General features: G+C 64.2%; 2 protein-coding genes across 2 annotated transcripts; one reads left to right on the plus strand and one right to left on the minus strand.

Annotated features, from left to right (window-relative positions):
* The first annotated feature begins 1,925 nt into the window (after nt 1-1,925).
* Nucleotides 1,926-11,687, plus strand: CDHR2 (cadherin related family member 2). Its single transcript, XM_030503885.1, has 32 exons — nt 1,926-2,002; nt 2,459-2,517; nt 2,934-2,999; nt 3,089-3,228; nt 3,478-3,531; nt 3,737-3,826; nt 4,343-4,432; nt 4,726-4,848; nt 4,926-5,069; nt 5,179-5,254; nt 5,459-5,565; nt 5,645-5,875; nt 5,956-6,111; nt 6,338-6,505; nt 6,712-6,773; nt 6,859-7,099; nt 7,190-7,426; nt 7,674-7,743; nt 7,831-8,442; nt 8,687-8,758; nt 9,034-9,083; nt 9,181-9,332; nt 9,518-9,620; nt 9,702-9,790; nt 9,966-10,040; nt 10,144-10,221; nt 10,307-10,367; nt 10,475-10,599; nt 10,760-10,873; nt 11,020-11,097; nt 11,203-11,263; nt 11,474-11,687. The coding sequence occupies exons 2-32, from the start codon at nt 2,472-2,474 to the stop codon at nt 11,591-11,593; spliced, it is 3,891 nt and encodes a 1,296-aa protein (XP_030359745.1). The 5' UTR covers nt 1,926-2,002; nt 2,459-2,471; the 3' UTR covers nt 11,594-11,687.
* Nucleotides 11,688-11,885: 198 nt separating this feature from the next.
* Nucleotides 11,886-16,474, minus strand: GPRIN1 (G protein regulated inducer of neurite outgrowth 1). Its single transcript, XM_030504871.2, has 3 exons — nt 16,352-16,474; nt 15,270-15,370; nt 11,886-15,084 (listed from the first exon to the last, which is right to left on the minus strand). Exons 1-3 carry the CDS (start codon nt 16,460-16,462, stop codon nt 13,671-13,673), a joined length of 1,626 nt encoding a protein of 541 aa, XP_030360731.1. The 5' UTR covers nt 16,463-16,474; the 3' UTR covers nt 11,886-13,670.
* Between the last annotated feature and the right edge of the window lie 2,637 nt (nt 16,475-19,111).

The following is a 19,111-nucleotide window of genomic DNA, read 5'->3' on the forward strand; positions in this document are numbered from 1 at the left end:
CCCAAGACGGGGCTACGGCCGGGGCAGCCCCCGCGCTGCCGGCGAGGCCCCGAGGGGCGTCAGGGCTCCGGTGCCCCCGGCAGCCGCCTCCCAGAAGGGGCTCCCCGAGAACCAGGGGCTCCTCCCACCTCCGTGCGGGTGCCGGTGCACCGGGCCCGGCTGCCCTTTACGGCCCCGGTGCTCCACGTAGCCACCACCCCCCCGCACCGGGCCCTGCGCTCGGCCCCGGTCCCGGTGCACGGGGCCTCGCCTGCCCCGGCTATCCGCCCCCTCCGAGCCTCCGCACCGGAGCCCGCCGCGCACCGGGCCCCGCTCGCTCCTCCGCCCGCCGCAGCGGGCTTCGCAGGCCCGAGCATCCGCCCCCCTCGCACCGGGCCCTGCCCGCTGCCCTCCTCCGGTGCACCGGGGCCGGCCTCCCCACCCCTCCGCACCGGCTCTACCTTCCTCCTCCCGCAAGCCCCGCGCCCTGCCCGCCGCCTTTTCCCGGTGCACCGGCCCTGCCCCGCGCAGCCCGGGCCTGCGGCCGCCGCCTCGCCCCGCACCTACCGGAGGCGCTTCCCCCGGCGCTCGCGGGCCGCTCGGTGCCTGCCGCGGCCCTGCCCGCCGCTCAGCCCGCTCGCATGGCGCGGCGGCCGGGCCCGCCGGGCTCGGTGTCCGTCCCGGTGCCGCTCCCGCTCCGGCCTCGGCCCGGCCTCAGCCCCGCCTCATGGCGCCCCCGCGCCCGCCGCCCCGATGGAACCGGCCGCGCCGATGGGCGCCCGCCCCGCTCCGCCGTACTGCGGCCAAGAGCGGCGCCGCCCGAACCGCGCGGCCGTAATGCTCCGAGCGGCAGCGCAGCCCGACGCGCCGTGCCGTTCCGAGCCGTGCCGAGCCGAGCCGAGCCGTGCCGAGCCATGCCGAGCCGTTCCGAGGCGTGCCGAGCCGAGCCGTGCCGACCCGAGCCGTGACAGGCCGGGCCGGGCGGGCTGGGCCGGGCCGGTGAAGATGTCCCGGGACAGCCCGCTGGGGTGTCCCGGGACAGATAGGGGCAATGTGCATGGGGGTGTCTAGCACCAGCACCGCTGGCTCAGGGGGTTCATCGTGGGACAGCCCTGCGGGGCTCCAAGGGTACCCCCAGTAGCCCATGGCGTGTCTGTGGGGTGTCCCGGGGCAGCCTTCGCAGGGGCTGGGAGATCCTGGGCCGGTCCTGGAGGGGTTTGCTGGGGCGAGGTGCCAGGCTGGCCCCCTGCAGCCCCTCCTCTGGGGGGTCCCTGACCCAGTAGTGCAGTGAGATGGGGACCTCGGAGCACGCGAGGTGTCTGGGGGGTTCACAGAGCTTCCTGGGCATCCAGACCCCGCGGGTTCCCCAGGGAATAGGGGTTTGGGGGACCAGGGTCACAGAGGTGAGGGTCCCACAGGCCCAGGGCTGTCTGTGCCCCCCCGCCACATCCCAGTCCTCTTCTGCCTGAGCGGAGCTGCACAATCCATCCTTGTCCCCAGCGGGTCCAAAGTAGGTCAGGGAGGCTGGGCCGAGCCCCTAGGGAGGGGAGCGGGTGGCAGGGCAGTGCAGAGGGCCCCAGGAACTCACCCCAGGAGCTGCACCACTGGGTTGGTGCCCACCCCTTGTCCTGGTGGGACCCCAGTGTCCCCAGCCCAGGGTATGCAGGGCATTTCCCCAGCCCCTCTCCAGTCCCCTTAGGTGGTTCAGGATCCCTCCGCATTCCCACAGGCTCTTTATCCCTCCTGGGAGACAGCCCCATGGATGCAGATTGGGGTGGCTGAATCCTGGGGGATGGCACCCTACCTGGGGGGCTGGGGTTGGAGATAGAGTGTGGGGCTGGACTGGGCAGGAGCTGGGGTATGAGCACAAGCAATAAGAAAGGTAAGAGAGGGATTTCTCACCCCTTAATTGCAGTTAATAATTGATGAACTCATTTACTGCAGGAGGCAAAGGTCTCTGTCAGTGTCAGGGTGTGAGCGCAGAGCAGCCCAGCCGGCAACATCCCCAGTGACGGGGCCACAGGTAAGAGATGTGAGCCTGGGCCTGGGCACCCACGGGCGTTGTGGTCCATCGTGGTGGGAGATGGGGGTACCTGTTGGCAGTGGTACCCATGGCACAAGGAGGGGGACACCATGGTGGTGTCACAGATTGCTCTTGGGCTCTAAGAACTGCTTTGGCCCCCTTGAGCTGGAGCGATGGAGCCTCCAGCCATGCCCAGAAGAGGCTCCTGGGGTCCCCAAGCACCCCCATGGTCTCCAGCACCTGGAAGCCAACCCCCCATGCCATGCCCCCAAGGAGCCTGTGCCCATGGGTACGGCGTGGAGCCTGGCGCTTGCTCACCAGCCTGGCTCAGCAGAAGCGACAGTCCCACCAGAGTCCCTCCTGCCCCAATGGCCCCTCGCCAGGAGGGGCTTGGGGTGGCTGATGGGAGCAGGGACAGTCAGCCCTGGGGGCTCATTCTCTGGTGTGTGCCCGCAGGCTCGCTGGCACGATGGGATGGCGATCGCTGGTGGTGCTCCCCTTCCTCCTGGCAGCAGGTGAGGACTTTGCTCAGCAGCTGGCATGCATGGATGGGAGGTGTTGGAGGTGCTTTCAGCTCCCAGCACTTGTTATGAATTCTCTGAGGGCAGCTTTGACCCCCAAACAGCTGCCCGCCCCACTGGCACCTTGGAGACCCATTGGCAACCTTGCTGCCTCAGGACAAGGCAGAGTGGGCAGGGGGCAGTGGGGATAGCATCCAGCATGGGTGATGCAGTCGGAGGACAAGCGTGGTCTGGAGGTGGGAGGTGTGGGATGAGCATGAGGAAGATGAGGGGTCGTGGGTGTCCCTTGCCTCCTCTGGAGGCCCAAACTGCAGCTGGGAGCTGGGGCTGGAGATAGGTGGACATGGGGGTGCAGGGTGCAGGCAGAGCCGGGCACAGACGTGGGTGCTCAGCACACCTCCTGCTTGTAGTTTCAGGCAACGTAGCCCCCTTCTTCAACATGACTATCGTCTACGTGCCTGAGGACCTGGAGCTGGGTGAGTGGGGCAGTTTCGGGGACATTCCGGGGTGGAAGAGGAGTGGCCAGGGGTCCTTGGGCAGAGGCTGACCCTGCCTGTGCCCCCAGGCCAGGAGGCTTTCCAGCTGACAGCTATTGACATAGACGGGGACCCACTCACCTACAGCATCAGCGGGACGGATGCCTTCTACTTCTCTGTCAATGCCGAGACAGGCCATGTGACACTGAAGCAGTCCCTGGACCGCGAGGTGAGGGCAGACACTGAGCTGGAGGGTCTGGGGTGGCAGGGATGGAGGCAGAGGCTTGAGTCCTGTGGGAGACCTGCTCATGGCAGTTCCTGTGGGTCACTCCCTGGCCTCAAAGACCAGCTCCAGGGGGAAGAGCTGCCTGGGAGCAGCATCCCACCTGGGGGTGGTGAGTGGGAGGGTGTTAGGGCTCAGTTATCCAAGGATTGAGCTCCTCCTGGCCCTGACCATGCCCTGCCTTGTGTCCCCCAGGTCAAGGCCAGGCTCTCCATCATCGTTGAAGTGTCTGATGGATTGAACGATGCAGTGAGTGCTGGGGCACGGGCTGGGGGCTGCAGCGGGTGATGGGGACGGGAGCAGGATCTCAGTGGGGCTGTTGACGAGGCTCGGTGGGGAAAGAGCTGAGGTGGGCTTTGCCCAGGGGTGGGTGATGCTGCTGGCTTTGGAGCCAGAGTGGGTGCTGGGTGCCATCTCCTGCACCCATCCCATGCCCCGCCCTGACACCTGGTAGGTCTCCAGAACACTCACCATCATCGTTGAGGACCGTAACGACAACGCTCCAGTGTTCTACTACCTGCCGTACGAAGCCTCCATCCCCGAGGTACCTCCCTGGGCCCCCGGCCCCCCCCGGGCAGCAGAGCAGGGGTGCTGGGTGCCTCCTGTGGCATGGGTGTGCCTGCAGCAGGACACCAGTGCGCAGGGAACAGGCGAACCCACACCCAGGTGTGATGTTGTGCCTGGGCATGGGACACATCACAACGCACAACGCTCCATCCCAGTCTGAGACACTGGTGCCTGGCTGGGACTCTGATCAGGGAGTGCCCAGCTCAGGCTGGGCCAGGGTGAGGCGGAGCAGGGTGCAGATGGGGCGTGGGGCTGAGCCTGACCCCCTCCAACAGCCTAGGGAGGGTGGCGGGGGGGGTCCAGCCTCTGCCCAGCACAAATAAGGGCAGCAGCTCACCCCTGAGGGTCCCGCAGTGCTGGGCAGCTCCTGGAGCCCCGCAGGGCCAGAGCACCCCAGAGCAGGGCTGGCAGGGCCAGGCTCAGCACCACCACCCCTGCTCTCACCCCCTCTGCTCTCCTGGGCAATGCCACCACCACCCCGCTCTGTGCCCAGAACACGACATTGAACAGCACCATCTACACCGTGTTTGCCAACGACAGCGACACTGGGAATGCCTCCAAAGTCAGCTACAGCATCGAGGAGGTGAGCACAGCACATTGCAGAACGGGCATGCTGTATCCCATGCCACCCCCATGGGGCAGAGGTGCTGGGGGACCCAGCCAGGGGCAGCCCCATGGCTCTGGGGAAGCAGAGGTATGTGTTGGGTCAGGAGGGCTGGTTCTGCACCCTCTGGGCAGTGGGTGCAAGGTGCTGACCAGTTGCAAGCTGGGGATGTAGGGGCCAAGCCTGGCAGAAGGATGGAGGCTCAGCCCCCATTTCTGCTGGGGTACCTCTGCTCCCTGCCTTGGTGACACAGAGGGATGTCCCCTGCTCAGGTGATCCCAGACAACACAAACAATCACTGGCTCTTCTACATCCGGCCCAATGGGAATGTGGTGCTCAATGGCTCACTGGACTATACCAAGAACACCTTCTACCAGATCAAGATCCTCGCCAAGGTGGGGAACAGCCAGGCCGAGGGTGCGGGGCTGCCAGGGAAGGAGGCCATAGGACTAACGGCTGCTCTGCTCCCCAGGATGGAGGGGGGCTGCTGCACAATGTGGTGGTCTTCCAGAACAGCTCAGCCTACCTGTCCCTGACCATCATCGACGTGCCCAACCTGGACCCACGGTTCCTCAACGAGCCCTATTCTGGCTCCGTGCCTGAGAACTGTGACCTGGTAAGGAGCCCGCTGGCCGCAGTGGCATGTCCCCAGGATGTCTGGGCCACCAAGCGTAGGGGTGGCTGGAGACATCATGGGTCCTGCTCTGATGGCCATGTCCCTGCAGGGCACCAGTGTGCTGACTGTCTCCGCCATGGACAGAGACACAGGGGTGAATGATGAAATCTTCTACAGCATCACCAGTGAGTGATGGGGCTGGGCAGGCTGGGCAGGGGGTAAGCAGTGGCATGGCGGCATGGGCAAGGCGGGGGATCAGGCAACAAGGGGCACCACAGGGAATGGTTCTGGACTCCCAGGCGCTGCCAGCCTGCCCTTGCTGGCAGAGAGAGGGCCAGGCCTATATTTCCCAGTGGCTGCAGTGGGTTCCTGCTGTCCCATTGCCCTAGATACCAGCGTCCCCTTTGCTATCAATGCCACGACGGGCACCATCACTGTGAGTGCACCCCTGGACCGTGAGCAGCTACCAAGCGAGGAAGTGCTGCTGGAAGTTAGGGTGAGTAGGAGGCAGCAAGGGGAACCCCATCCTCTTCCTATGCCCAGGCCCCTCCAACCCACACTCTCCTCCTGCTTAGGCACGTGAGAAGAACCTGGACATCTACGGCAAGGTGGCCCAGGCCAGCACCCTGGTGACAGTCACGGTGATCGATGTCAATGACAACAAGCCCCAATTCTACAACTGCTCCCTCCTGAGCTGCAACTTCACCACTGATGCCCAGAGCAACTTCAGCGGCACCATCATAGAGCACTCCTCCTCCAGACTGTCCGTGTCCAACCTCAACATCGTCGCCTATGACCCAGACAAGGTCATAGGAGCCCATCCAGGGGGCTGGGCTGGGGTGCAGGAGTTTGTGCACCCTCACTCCTGTGTGTCTCTCCCCTGCAGGGCGCCAACAGCAATTACGAGCTGTACCTGCAAGGTCCAGATGCCAGCGCCTTCACTGTCTCCCCCACAAATATCTTGGGCTCAGGGGAGGTCCAGATCCTGGTGCAAGACCCGTCTGCTGTGGACTATGAGATAAGCCATGTCATGGTGGTGCAGGTGAGACCCACGGGGCTGGCTCACCACGGGGACAGTCCTTGCTCCCTGCATATGCCAGGGCACAGCAGGGACACAGCTCTTCTCCTGCAGGGTTCAAAAGTCAAAGCAGAACATGGCTCTGCCCTGGCAGCTTCTTTAGTGCAAGGGGAGCTGAGCTGGAGTGTGACATTTCTCTTTCCCATGTTCAGGGACCCATGTGAGACACTGTCTCTTCTCTGTCCTGCAGATTGTTGCTAATGACACAGGGAACCCTGTGGACTGCTGCTCCATAGCCACTGTGACCATTGACCTCATTGACAGCAACGATCACATCCCTGAGTTCCCCCAGAGTATCTACAGCCTGAGTGTGATGGAGAACAGCCCTGATGGCACCATCATTGCCCCAAACATCACGGTCAGGCACTGGGCAGGGAGTGGGCAGAGCTTACATCCCCCAAGCAGGGTGCTGTGCACACCTGGCCCCACTAGTGCAGCTTGCATTGAGGGCACTGGTCTCTCCATGTGTTTTTGGGGTGCTCACTGCCTGCGGTTGGCACCCCAGATTCACCACTGCTCTGGGCGCTGAGGCAGATTGACCAGATGCTTCCTTCTCTCTTTCAGGCCTATGACCCAGACAGCGGTGTCCTGGGCGAGATCACCTACCAGCTGCTCCCGGAGAGCATGTACGTAGGGGCACGGCCAGCAACAACCAGGGCATTGTCCTGGCAAGGGGCCTGAGCCCTGGTAATGGCTCTGTGTATACCGTAGCTGTAACATCTTCATGGTGAACGCCACGACCGGGGCAGTGCTGGTGAGGAACGGGAGCTTGCTGGACCGGGAGGCTCGCTCCACCTACTACGGAAACCTCCAGGCCAAGGATGGGGGCAACCTGGTGGGCACCACAGTGCTGGAGATCACCGTGCTGGATGACAATGACAATGCACCCGTGGTCATTGGTTCCTACTTCATCTCTGTGGAGGAGGGGCTGAACATCAGTACACAGATCCAGGTGTGGAGGGGATGATGGGCGGCTGTTGGAGAGGAGCAGGGACTGTCCCCAAGGTGCCAACAGCCCTGTTCCAACCACTGACCTTTTCAGGCCAATGACGATGACGAGCCTGGGAACCCCAACAGTGAATTGGGCTTCAGGATCTTGCCAGGACCATTCAGCAACAACTTCACCATAGATGAGGTCACAGGTGAGATGCACAGCAAGGAGCCGCTGGACCGTGAGGCTGTGGAAGATGAGCGGGGGCAGATGGTGGTGACGGTGGAGGTGTATGACCATGGCGTGCCGCAGCAAAGCACCTTGGTGAACGTCACCATCACTGTGGGGGTGAGCCCTGGGCACAAGCGGGGACACACTGGGGCAGGCCGGGGCTTGGAGCTGGGGTGGATGGGCAGCGAAGGGATGCGGGATCCCTGGCTACGGCAGAGGCACTGCATCCTCTCTCTGTGGAGGCAGAGGGAATTGTTGATGCAGGGAGGCAGGAGAGGGCAAGCATCCATGCTCCTGTCGCCAGCCTGCTATGGGGGACCCTGTTTCCTGGAGCAGCTACAGCCATGGGTTTTGTCTCCTGCAGGATGTGAACGACAATGCTCCCGTGTTCCTCAACCAGTCCTACGAGTTCTCAGTGTTTGAAGACTCTCCAGGTAGAAGTTGTGTGGCCAGGCTTGTGGGACCAGTGGTGGCCCAGAGTCTGTGCGGGCTGGCCGCTGAGTGTCTGTCTCCACCTGCAGGGACCCTCGTGGGTAACGTGGAGGCCACAGATGCCGACCGGACAGAGATCAATTCCCGCATCTCCTTCCAACTTCAGAGGAGCAGTGGCTCTAGCAACTTCTTGATCCGCTCTTCACGCGTGCAAGCAGGGTACTATATGGGGCAGCTAACTGTAGACCCCGACGTGTCCATTGACTATGACACCCTGCAGGAGAAGTTCTTCTCCTTGGTGGTGGTGGCGGAGAACACGGCCGCGGAAGAAGTGGGGGACAATGCCAGTGTCCCAGTGATGGTCCACATCCTAGACATCAACGACGAGCCCCCCACCATCCAGCCAGTCTCACAGGACATTCACGTGAGCGAGAATGGCACGCAGCAGGGTCTGGTCGTCACGTTGGTTGCCTCCGACTTAGACACCAACCACTCACTGGTCTTCGAGGAGCTGGCGGTTGCCTGCTTCAAGGATGAGAGCAGCGCCGGGGACGTGTGCTGGGACTGGTTCCTGCTGGCACCCAACGGCTCTGTGCTGGTGAACAGCTCTGACATTGACTACGAGCTGTGCGACACTGTGGTGCTGACACTGCGGGCTGAAGACCTGTACACTGAGAAAGGCAACCGCTACAGCCAGGACGGTACGGCACCCACTGCCCGCTCCTTCCCCCACCGCTGGGCAAGGTGGATGCTGGGACCTGCCTCTCCCACCTCCCAGGCGTGGGGAGCAGGGAGGGAGCTGAGTGGTTTGGCAATGGAGAGAGGGCATCCCCAGCTCTTTCAAACTGGAGACTGCTGGGAGGATGGAGCTCTCACTGAAGCAGAGGAGGGTGCTGCAGGGCTGCTCTGTTGGTGACCAGAGTTCTGCTTTTGGGATATTTGCAGAAACCCTGAGGATCCTCATCACTGATGTGAATGACAATGCACCAGTCTTCCTGCCTGTCACGGAGACCTTTGGTGAGCAACTGGGGCTGGTGTGTCCTGTGGGTTCCTCTCTGCACCCACGCATGCTCTGACACACTGCTCAGCAGCAGGGACCTTCCCCCAGCAGGGAGGCAGGGCTGAGAGACATGCAGGGGTTATACAATGCTTTCCATGAAGGCTGTGGGGCTTAGGGCAGTGGGGGGATGCTCAGAGCTCTGCTGAGCCCTGGAGCTGTGGGGCATGGGGTCTGCAGCAAGCCTGGCTGCACACCAGTGTGATGACACCATCGATCCGTCTTTCCTTGGCAGTGGTTGTCCCTGAAATCTCTCCTGTGGACCTGCAAGTGGCCTTTGTGAAGGTGAGGAGCTGTGTGGGTCTGTTGGGCTCACCCATCCCCGCTGCGGGCAGCCAGTGGCCATTCCCATCCGTGCTCCTGCCACACTCTGTCCCTGCAGGCCACAGATGCTGACTCGGGGCAGGGGGGAGCCATTAGCTTCTCCATCGTCAGCGTGGTGCTTGTGGACGACAACGGGGTCAGCCGGCCCTTCGAGAACCTCTTCAAGATAGTGACAACAGTTGAGGAGGACACCTATATCGGGAGCATCCAGTGAGGCGATGGGTCTGAGCTGGAGTGGGGGGAATGTGGCAAAGCAGAGGTGCAGGCAGGGCTAGTGCAGGCTGGGAAGGGGACAAAGCCATCCTGGGGTCCTGCCCTGGGCAGGATGGAACCTGGGGGATGGCAGGGACATCCTGTGCAGCCCAGTGGGATCATCGATGTCTCTGTCCTCACAGGGTGGCCAGCAACCTTGATGGCTCGCTGAAGGGGCAGTACCAGGTGACAGTGGAGGCTCAGGACAAAGAGGCACCAGTGCACACAGTACAGACTGTGCTGACTGTGAGTGTCACCCCTGGTCTCCCCGTCTGGGATCACCCCACACCCTGCCCAGCCCCACTCACCCCTGTGCTCTATGCGCAGATCTTCACGGTGGATCAGAGCTACCGCGTTCGCCTCCAGTTCGTGACAACAGTGGAGGAAGTCCAGAGTAACTCCCAAAGCATCAAAGCGTAAGGGGAGCCAGGCTGGGCTGGGGAGGTTGGGGTGATGGCTGTGCAGTGGGGGACACGAACATGCAGGCTGGCCCCACTGGAGCCAGGGGCTGCAGGGGGTTGAGCTGCTTCTCATGCCCATGAGCGGAGCAGGACGCCCAGCCCAGCCTCCCTCCATCCCTCCTGTCCCTAGGGCTCTGACGACCGTGACCAAGGCAGGGGTCTACGTGGCAGCAATCCAGAGCATAGAGGACACCCGCGCCTCCCAGTGAGTGGGGCCCTGCAGACGATGGGGAAAGGGATATGGTGGTGGTATTGGGGTGGGGGGTTTCACCCTGCGTCCTGCTCACCCTATCTCTTTGCTCCTGCAGGGTGGTGGCCAAGTCGGTGATGGAGGCGTACTTCGTCTACAGCAATGGCACTGCCCTGGATGCCAACCAGCTGATCATGTGTGTGCTGGGGCGAGGGCCATGCACGGGCACTGCCGCGCATCCAGGCTGGCCCATCCACTCACATCTTCTCTTTCCTTGGCAGACTCATACAGTCTGACCCACTGATCCTGGCCGAGCTGGTCAGCCTGGGCCTGGCCATCATCGTGAGTGGGGCCGGGCGAGGGGCAGAGGGAGAGGGCACCAACCCCTCATGGGGCTGGAGGTTGGTTCTGCTGGTTGGGGCTGTGCCCTCACCCCTGCTCTGCACCAGGGCCCCGGGGAGGTGGTGATGCCCACGAGGGAGACGGAACTCATCGGTATCATCGCAGGGCTGGCAGCGTTCCTGCTCATCTTCATCCTCATCATGACCCTGGTCTTGGTTTTCACTTCCAGGAGGTACCGCACCACCCACACCCCCTCCTGCCTCCCCTCACCACCCTCATCCTCACCAGCACTCCCAGACCCGTTCCTATGGTCCGTCCTGCTCCTGCCCACCCCATCCCAGGGCCCAGCTCCCCCTTGCCCCTCTCACCCGCCCTGTCCCTGGGATTTGCAGCTACAAAAGGAAGCTGAATGCGATGAAAGCTCTGAAGGCAGCCACAACGTTCAACCCTGCCATGGTGCAGCAGGGACCTGGCATCCCTGGGACCAACCAGTACAATGCAGAGGGGTGAGTGTGGAGCTCCTGCGGCAGGAGGGGAGAGCCCAGGAACACCCCCACAGCCAGGGGCTGCAAGGCTCGCTGCACACCCCTCCTGCCTGGGGGACACAGCTGCCCCATGGGATGGTCACTCACCTGCCACCCATCCCTGGCAGGGCCAACCCCATGCTGAACCTCTCGCTCGATCCCTCACACGACTTGGGTTTCCACGAGGACTCCAGCTCTGTGGCCAGGTGAGCTCCGCAGGCAGGTCCCAAAGGCCACGGGGCCATCACCCTGTGTCCCCCCTCCACCAGTGCCTGTGCCGTGTGCTAACCCCCACCCTCCACTCTCCACAGCATGAATTCCCTGGATGAAAACACAGTAAATGCACCTGAGAACGAGAAACTCAAGGCCAAGGTGAGCGTGAAAAGAGCTACTGGTGCCCAGCAGGGAGTCCTGCCACAGCACCCCATGTCCTCTCCTCTCTGCTGGCTCCCCAGGCTCCTGGACCCCTCATGTTCCCTCCTCTCCATCCCCTTGACAGCCCTCAGTTCCTGAGAAGATGGGAGAGTGTCCCTGTCCCTGGTCTCTGTCCCCATCCCCTCTGACCACACTCTCCTCCCACAGCAGGGCAAAGTGGAGCTGACAGACTCCTCTGACAAAGAAGTCCTCGCAGCTGCCCTGAACCTGAACCAGCCCAGCAAAATAGCATACATCAACACAACCTTCACCACCACGGACTTGTGAGCAGGCATTTGGGGTGCAGCTGGGCCAGAGCAGGACTCAGGCAGCTGCTCTGGTGATGTTGTGTTCAGAGGCTGGCAATAAACCTGTCCCACAGCAGTCACAGTGTCCTGTGGCCATCAGCCCGTCTGCCCGGGGGGCTCAGCCCGCTTGGGGGTCATCTCTCCTGGCATGAGGAGGGAAGGTGAGTGCCACTATGGGGCTTGGCCTGGCTTCATGTCCCCAGGACCCTTCCCTGGGCTGCCCCACTGTCCCAGCTCAGCCCCAGGAAGGGAGGTGCAGGCAGCCCCGCGCAGAGGTTTGTGCAAGGTTTTATTACCCAACATCCACATTGACAGGTTGGTCCCCCCACCCCTTCCTCCCCCCGACCCCCAAAAGAGAAATGAAGAGGAAAAAAAGAAAAACATGGGTGATGAAGCCGCAGTTTGGCAGTGAGGGGCTGGAGGTGGGGGACAGCCCGGGGCAGGGTGACAGGGGGATGCCGCAGGGCTCCTGGTCATCTGTGCGTGGCCATGGCACTGCTCCTGCAGCCCAAGGCACTGAGCAGAACTGGGTCCGGTGAGTGCCATGGCACAGAGCAGGCAGTGGCTGCCAGCTGGTGCTTCAGCGAGCCCTTCTCAGCCCCCCCAGAGCAGAAACAGCCCTGCAGGCCCAAAACTAGCCAGGATGTACAACAGGGATTTGGGGAGCGGAGCAAGACTTGCCCCTTAAAGAGGGGAAGCGGCCGCACTGGTGATCCTGGCACCTCAAGCCCTCCTGCACCTCTGCTCAAAGGGGATGGTGCAGCTCCCCAAGCACCCCCTATTAGCAGCCTCCTGCCCATCAGGTACTGGCCCCCCTCGCTGTGGCACTGTGGGTCTGGTCCTCTCCACAGGGTCAGGACTCACATCATGGCTGGACGCCGCAGTGCAGCCAGCCGTGGGGATGCTCACCCCCTGCACACCCACCCTTTGCTCCCGCTGCTCTCCAGCAATGTAGGAAAAGTGTCTGAAAAGAGGATGACAGCCCCGCAGGCCCCCGGGAAGGAGGCCGCTCCAGGCAGGACACACACGGCTCAAAGTGTCTCTTAAAAAGCTCCAAAAATGCAAACACGGTTCAAGAAAAGCCCCCTCCCACCCGCCCTGTAAAACCCCAGCTGTAAAAAGTGGCAGCGCTTTGAGGCCGTCGCAGCCCTGGCTGCTGTCAAAGGAGAGCTGGAGGGACCTCACAGGGATGTGCACCCACGTCCCAGGCACATGGGGCCTCTGGCACTGGAGCAGCTGGATGGGCCCGGCAGCAGGGCAGGCTCCATCCCCACCGCCAGCCCTGGTGAGGATGTGATCTGCAGGTCCCCGGGCAGGGAGAACTGGGGGCCACGGGGACAGACTCCTCAAGTGCCTCCAGCCACAGTGATGGGGGGATGAGCAGCTCTCCACTACAGTCATGGTTGGTCCCAGTCTATCCCATTTCAGTCCCAGTGCCCCATGTGCCCACATCCTTCCAGCTCCAGGGCACCCACGGCACACAGTGGGGCAGAGAGGATGGGGCTGTGGCGGGCTGGGATGAACAGGGCTGGATGGGCAGCCACAGGGACCTGCGTGTGCAAGGCCATGGGCTGGTCAGAGCGGGGCCGAGCCCTGGGCGGGCAAAGTGGTGGCAGAGGAATGCACCAGCATCTCTCCAGCATGGGGAGCAATGCTGCTGCCCGGGATGTGAGTGAGGCCAGAGCTCAGGGGAGCCAGCAGTCACCTGCCCATGCCCATCCTGAGCCCTCTCTAGACCTGTGCCACAGGCAGCTGCCTCTGGCTGGAAGAAGCCTTGTGCTGCTTCGTGCTGACAGACACCACCAAGCACAGAGACAGGGCACCAGCATCATGTCCCAGGGCACCTCCATGGGGCTAGGTTAGTGGGGTGACCCTAGGCTGGCAGGGGGACCCCCAGCAAGGGAGATGTCTTGCCCCGGCGTGCAGTGCTCCATCACCGACTGCCCCAGGAGCCCTGCACAGTGGCAGCGGGTGTCTCAGGATGCCAGGGACCACCCCTCACCTCCCCCAAGAAGCCCCATGGCACCCCATGGCACCCCCACCCCAGCAGCAGCGACTCACTCCATGGCGGGGCCGGCGCGGGAGCAGCACCGGGGCCGCCGGATGTTCTGCAGCAGAGCCCGAAAGACACTGGGCTGCCTCTTGGGCTCCTCGCCTTTGCGGGGGTCTCCCTTGACGGAGCCGGTGCGGGTGCTCTGCGGGGGCACCACCACCTGCCTCTCCTCGATCTGCTTCTCCAGGTGCTTCTGGATGGCCATGCCCAGCACCTCCACCTCCATGGAGGCCCCATACACCTCCCACGTCATCCCCTTCTCGTCCCAGCTCACCTCCCGAATGGGCTCTGGAGTCTCCTCCACCACTGTCCCCTTCACATGCACCTCAGGGTACGAGGCCTGCGGGGACTTGGCCACCGGCGTCATGGGGCCAGTGGCCACAGAGCGGGTCTCCACGGGCATGGACACCTGCATCTCCGCGTCCTTCTTGGAGGGCTCCAGGCGCGGGGCGGCAGCAGAGCCCAGCTCCCTCTTGGGGAAGGTGAAGGCAGCAGCCCCGCCTGGGGGGCTCATGGGGCTCAAGGCCACTGACACCAGGGACGCTCGATTGTCCACTTGTGTCCCCATGTCCTGCGTCCCGGCGTCCTGTGGTGGAGTCACCTCAAAGGAGTAGGACTCGCAGAGCAGCTTGCCTCGCTGGGGCTGCTGGCTGCTCCCAGCGTCCGCACCCTGGGCTGGGCTCCCCTCGGCTCTGCCCTGGCCCGGGGTAGTGGGGTTTGACCCTGACTCGCTTTTGCCCTTGCTCCCCGCAGTGCTGGTGCCAGGGGGGTCTGCCGTGCCCCCCTGGGGGTTCTTGGGAGCTTCACCACCCCTTGGCTGGGGCACAGCGCCCAGGGATGTCCCTGTGCCGCCCTGGGGCTGCCCCTGGCTTGGAAGCTCTGCTGCTGCTCCAGCAGCCGTGGTAGGCTCCACAAATGCCACATGTTTGGCAGGAGCCGGCGCACTCCCCATGTCCTTGCTGGGTGCCTTGAGGCAGGGCTCGGGCAGGGGAGGCACAGAGGCTGTGTTCTTCTGGGCGCTGGGAACCCCCATCCCTGCAGGACCACAGGCTGGGGCAGCGCCACTTGGTCCCCCGCAGCTCCCTGTCGCTGCTGCCACGCTTGGCTCTGTGCCGGCGTCCCGGAGAAGAGGGTCAGGAGCTGGTCCTGTCGGCAATGGCACCTTCCCCACCGCTGTGCTGGCCATGGTGCCCTGGGCCTCTGGTGCGGCCACACAGCAGGTCCTCACGGCACGGTCCTGCGCGGCACAGCCGGCGCCAGGCAGGCACTCACCCGCCGGTGGGCAGCCAGGGGAGCTGGCACTGGGCTCACAGGCGTCCTCGGCCCCGGCCTGGTGGCTCAGCAGCCGCAGCCCCTCGGGCTCCTTAGCGCTGCCCATGCCTGGAGAAGGCTTCTCCCATTCTAGTCCCGCTGTGGGTCTGCAAGAGAGAGAATGGGGCAGTGAGGGGGGGACCCCCAGCTCCCCTCGGCTGCCAACTGTTTTTCTCCATGCCATCCATGACAACAGGTTGGGCGGCCGCCTGAAGCTTCCACCGGCACAGCCTGTGTGGTGGCACCCGGTGCACAGCCCCACAGGAGTGGAGGAACCCTGTTGGCTGCCTACCGTAAAAGCCAAGCTTCCACCGGCACAGCCGGATTGGGACCGGGAGCAGGATCCAGGCGCTGCTGTGGCTGCCGGAGCGGGGGGACGTGGCACAGGCACCCCTGCAGAGAGAGTGGCAGCTGGAGCGTGGCCCCGGGCATCAGGCTGAGAGCCTGGGGGGACTCAGCACCCCCCATCTGCTAGCGAGGAGCTGGGCACAGCATGGGGTAAGAGCAAGCCAGGCACAGGGTCTGAGGGGGGCTGCAGGGCACAGCCAGGGCATGGGGCAGCCCAAGCCTTTCTCTCCACTCACTGGGACCAGCGTTCCCGGAGCTAGGAGTGATGTGTATCCCCCAGGCACGGGAACCCCCAGCTCAGCACCCCAAGCTGAGGATGCACCAAGCTCCCTGCCATGCCCCCTCAGTCCCCCGGAACAGGCGTGTAGCAGGAGCATAGTGGGAAGCCCCAGGGCCCCCCCAGCTCTGCCTGTGCCAACGAGTCCCTCTGGATCTGGGGGCACACGAGTCCTGGCCACAGTCACTTGTGGGTCCGAGAGGGCAGAGCCGAGCAAATCCCCTCCAAGGGACACGGCAGGAGCAGGGACCACGCTGGCACCGATCCCCCCCAGCAGCACTGGGGCCTCGAGGCGATGACCCCCCGACTCTGTCTCCCCACGCAGCACCCCCATCCCGGGGGTTCGTGCTACTACGCACCCCGACCTGCCCTGACAGCACCCTCCACCCCGGCTGGCTGCGGGTGCCCTGCCTCGGTGCTACTGCTCCACGGAGGGGCTGCGAGGCCCCGCACACGCGTGTGCACACGCGTGTTTATGCGTGTGCACACGCACAGGCACGCACACGCCAGCACATGGCCACGGGCACACCCGCACGCACGGACACGCGTGTGCACGCCCCGGTTCCCCAGACGAGCCCCGGACAAACTGGCTCCCGCGGCAGCTCCGGACGAGGGGAATCCGACACCCCCCCCCTCCCCCGGCCCCGGCGCACGTCCCTGGGGAAGCCGGTACCGGGCGGGCGGCGGCGGCAGCGCCGTGATCGGGATCGGGACCGGCCCCGCCACGTGCGCCCCGAGGCCGTCGTTACCTGCGGCGGCGGCTCGTCCCGTCCCGTCCCGTCCCGTCCCGTCCCGCCCCGTCCCGTCCCGTCTCGCTCCGCTCGGCTCTGCTCCGGCGCGGCGGCGGCAGCGGCGAGCATGCGTGGGGCGGCGGCGGCGGGGGCGGTACCGCGCCCTGGGCCGCTCCCCCCGGCTGCCGCCCGCCCCGGAGCCCCCGGGCAGCGGTGGGGAGGCGAGGGAGGGCCGGCTGCCATGGGAGGGGGGCGTCCCAGTACACATCTCTCTCCCCTCGTTGTCATGGGTGTCACCCCCCCTGCCCGCCCGGGGAGACCCCGTCACCCCCCGGGTACCCCCCAGCATCACCAACCCGGTGCACCCGGGCACAGCAGGGCACATGTCCGGCACCGGCGCGGTCAGGGGGTCCTCAGCCCTTAGCCTGTGGGTGAGGGTGACAGTGACACCGACACCGAGTCCAGTCCCCCTCCTACCTGGTGATGGAGACAGATGCTTCCCTCCCAGGCATTACCGGAGGGGGGGGAGGGAGGGGTACTGTACCCCAACCAGCCCGAGGGACCGGGACAACGTGCCACTGTGGTGGGGATGGAGGTGGGCTCCCGCGCACCCCTCGCCCAGGGGTGGGAGAGGACGGGGAGGGGAGATCATCCCCGTCTCCCTCCCGGCAGCGCCTGCCTCTGCTCCCAGGCTCAGGCTTTGTCTAACTCCTTCCCACGCACTCCCGCTGCGGGGGGAAGGCGGCCTGCTCGCCTCGCCTCATCCCTGCATCCCCCCAGGCCCCCCCAGCATCTCCCCAATCCCCCCCAGCATCCCTCCCAAAGCCCTCCAGCATCCCCCCAAAACCCCCCAGCTGCCTCCTGTCACCCAACCCCTCTATATATGCCCACATCACCTTATAGGATTCCCTCCCAGACCTGGGGATGTCAACAATGGGGTAAAAGCTATAGGGTCAAGGTGCGTGTGCGCTAATGTTAACCCCAAGACAGGGTTCTATCATCTTCGTGTTAATGTTAGCACCCCTACCCTATATCTACCTATAGATATAGATCTATAGGGTGAGGCTGGGTGATGGGAGCTGGCACACCTGGTTGCTTGGAGACAAGGGAGGTTGGAAATGCTCCTTCCAGTAAACAGCCAGGCTGGAACAAAACCCCGAAGGCTAAAAATAGGGAGGCAGGATATGGAAATAAAAAGCATTGCCTTCCCTCTCAAGCCTGGGGCAGAGTGGGGCACCTCCATGTCACCACCAGGCACCCTGATGGGTGTCTGGTGTGGATGGTGTGAGGGTGTTTCCCTGCACCCGTCAACGTGTTCCCCCCTCATGGTGTTTGTGGACCCATGGTCCCTGTCCTGCAGCAGTGACTGGTCCCAGTTGCCCACCTGCAGGGTGGGGGGAGCACAGGGTGGGACACAGGTATGGCTTCACATCCTGTGCTGTCCCGTGTGGGCTCAGATCCAACCCTGGGCACAGACACTGGGGGGACAAGGGACACCGCAGGTAGGATCAAGTCCTGGCAGAGGAGGGGACCAGAACATCCCCATCCCCTGGCTGGGACCCTACTTCAGGGCAGGGGGCTGTGGGACCACATCCTGCTGGTATTTCCTTCCACTGCCGCTCTCAGCTCTGCCGGCAGCCCCTCTCCCTATCCCCATCGGCATTCCGGAGCACATCATGTCCCAGTGGCCAGTGGGGGTCATGGGGGGCACCATCCCGTCCCCTCCGGCAGCCTTCATCCCAGGCCAGCTGCCTCCTCCTCCTCCTCTCCCCACCCGGGCACCTCGAGGCTGGCAGGAGAACAATAGCGAGGAGGATGAGTAAGATGGTCCCCATTGCCTTGGCAACGCACTCGCGAGGAGCCAGGCGCTGCCTGACAAGCGCGTTCTGCCTCGGCGCAGCGGGCGCAGGTAGCATGGCAGCCCCCTCCCTCGTCGCCGCGGCCCACCTCCCACGCTGCACGGGCAGCGCCACGTGAACGCGCCCGGCTCCCCCACCGCCGCCGGCACCCGCACACGCCAGAGCAGGCAGCGACATGCACCCGGCACACGGTTCGGCCCAGGCTTGGCTCGGCACCGTTCAGCTCACCGGTGCCTGGTTGTGACCAGGGTTTGGCTGGGGAAACTCCTCTGGTGGGGAGCTGATGGATTCTGCGGGCAGGGAGGCCGGGCTCCGGGTGCTGGCAAATGGAAGCTGAGAGGATGCCCGTGGGTACCGGGATCCCGTCACCAACTGACCTCAACCACGCTGCCCCCCTGGCTCCCCTCCCCATGATGGGTTGTGCTGCACCTTGGTGTGCCCAGAGCTGCAGGTGCTCTGGGATGACAGGGATGTTTGGGAGATCCAAAAGCACCCTGAAAACAGCATCTTGGTGCGGAAGTGATGGGGTGGGAACTGATCCCTGCCAGCACCCTCTGCCCCGGGTGCCCCAAAGCACAGCCTGTGGCTGGGGGTCAACCTAACCCAGCCCTGCGGGGTGGGAGGGCACTGTGGCTGGAACACCACAACCAGGTGTCTGAGCACATCACCCTGTGTGCTCCTGGGCGCAAGCAGAGCCCCGGGTGCAGGCTGGGACATGGCCTCAGAGGGGCAATGCTGGGGGGCACAAGCAGGGATGGGCGCACAGGGAGGCAGAGCCCTCACTGCGGCGTGGGCTGTACCAGCCCCAGGAGCTGGGTGGACACCCCTGGCACCCCATATCCCCATGGCCCCACATCCCCATGGCCCCACCCTGCCCATCCCGCTCTCCACAGCGCCCCCTCACGGCCTTGCGGGCGGC

This window comes from Strigops habroptila, chromosome 12 (genome assembly GCF_004027225.2).
Source record: "Strigops habroptila isolate Jane chromosome 12, bStrHab1.2.pri, whole genome shotgun sequence".
In the NCBI taxonomy this organism is placed as follows: Eukaryota; Metazoa; Chordata; class Aves; order Psittaciformes; family Psittacidae; genus Strigops; species Strigops habroptila.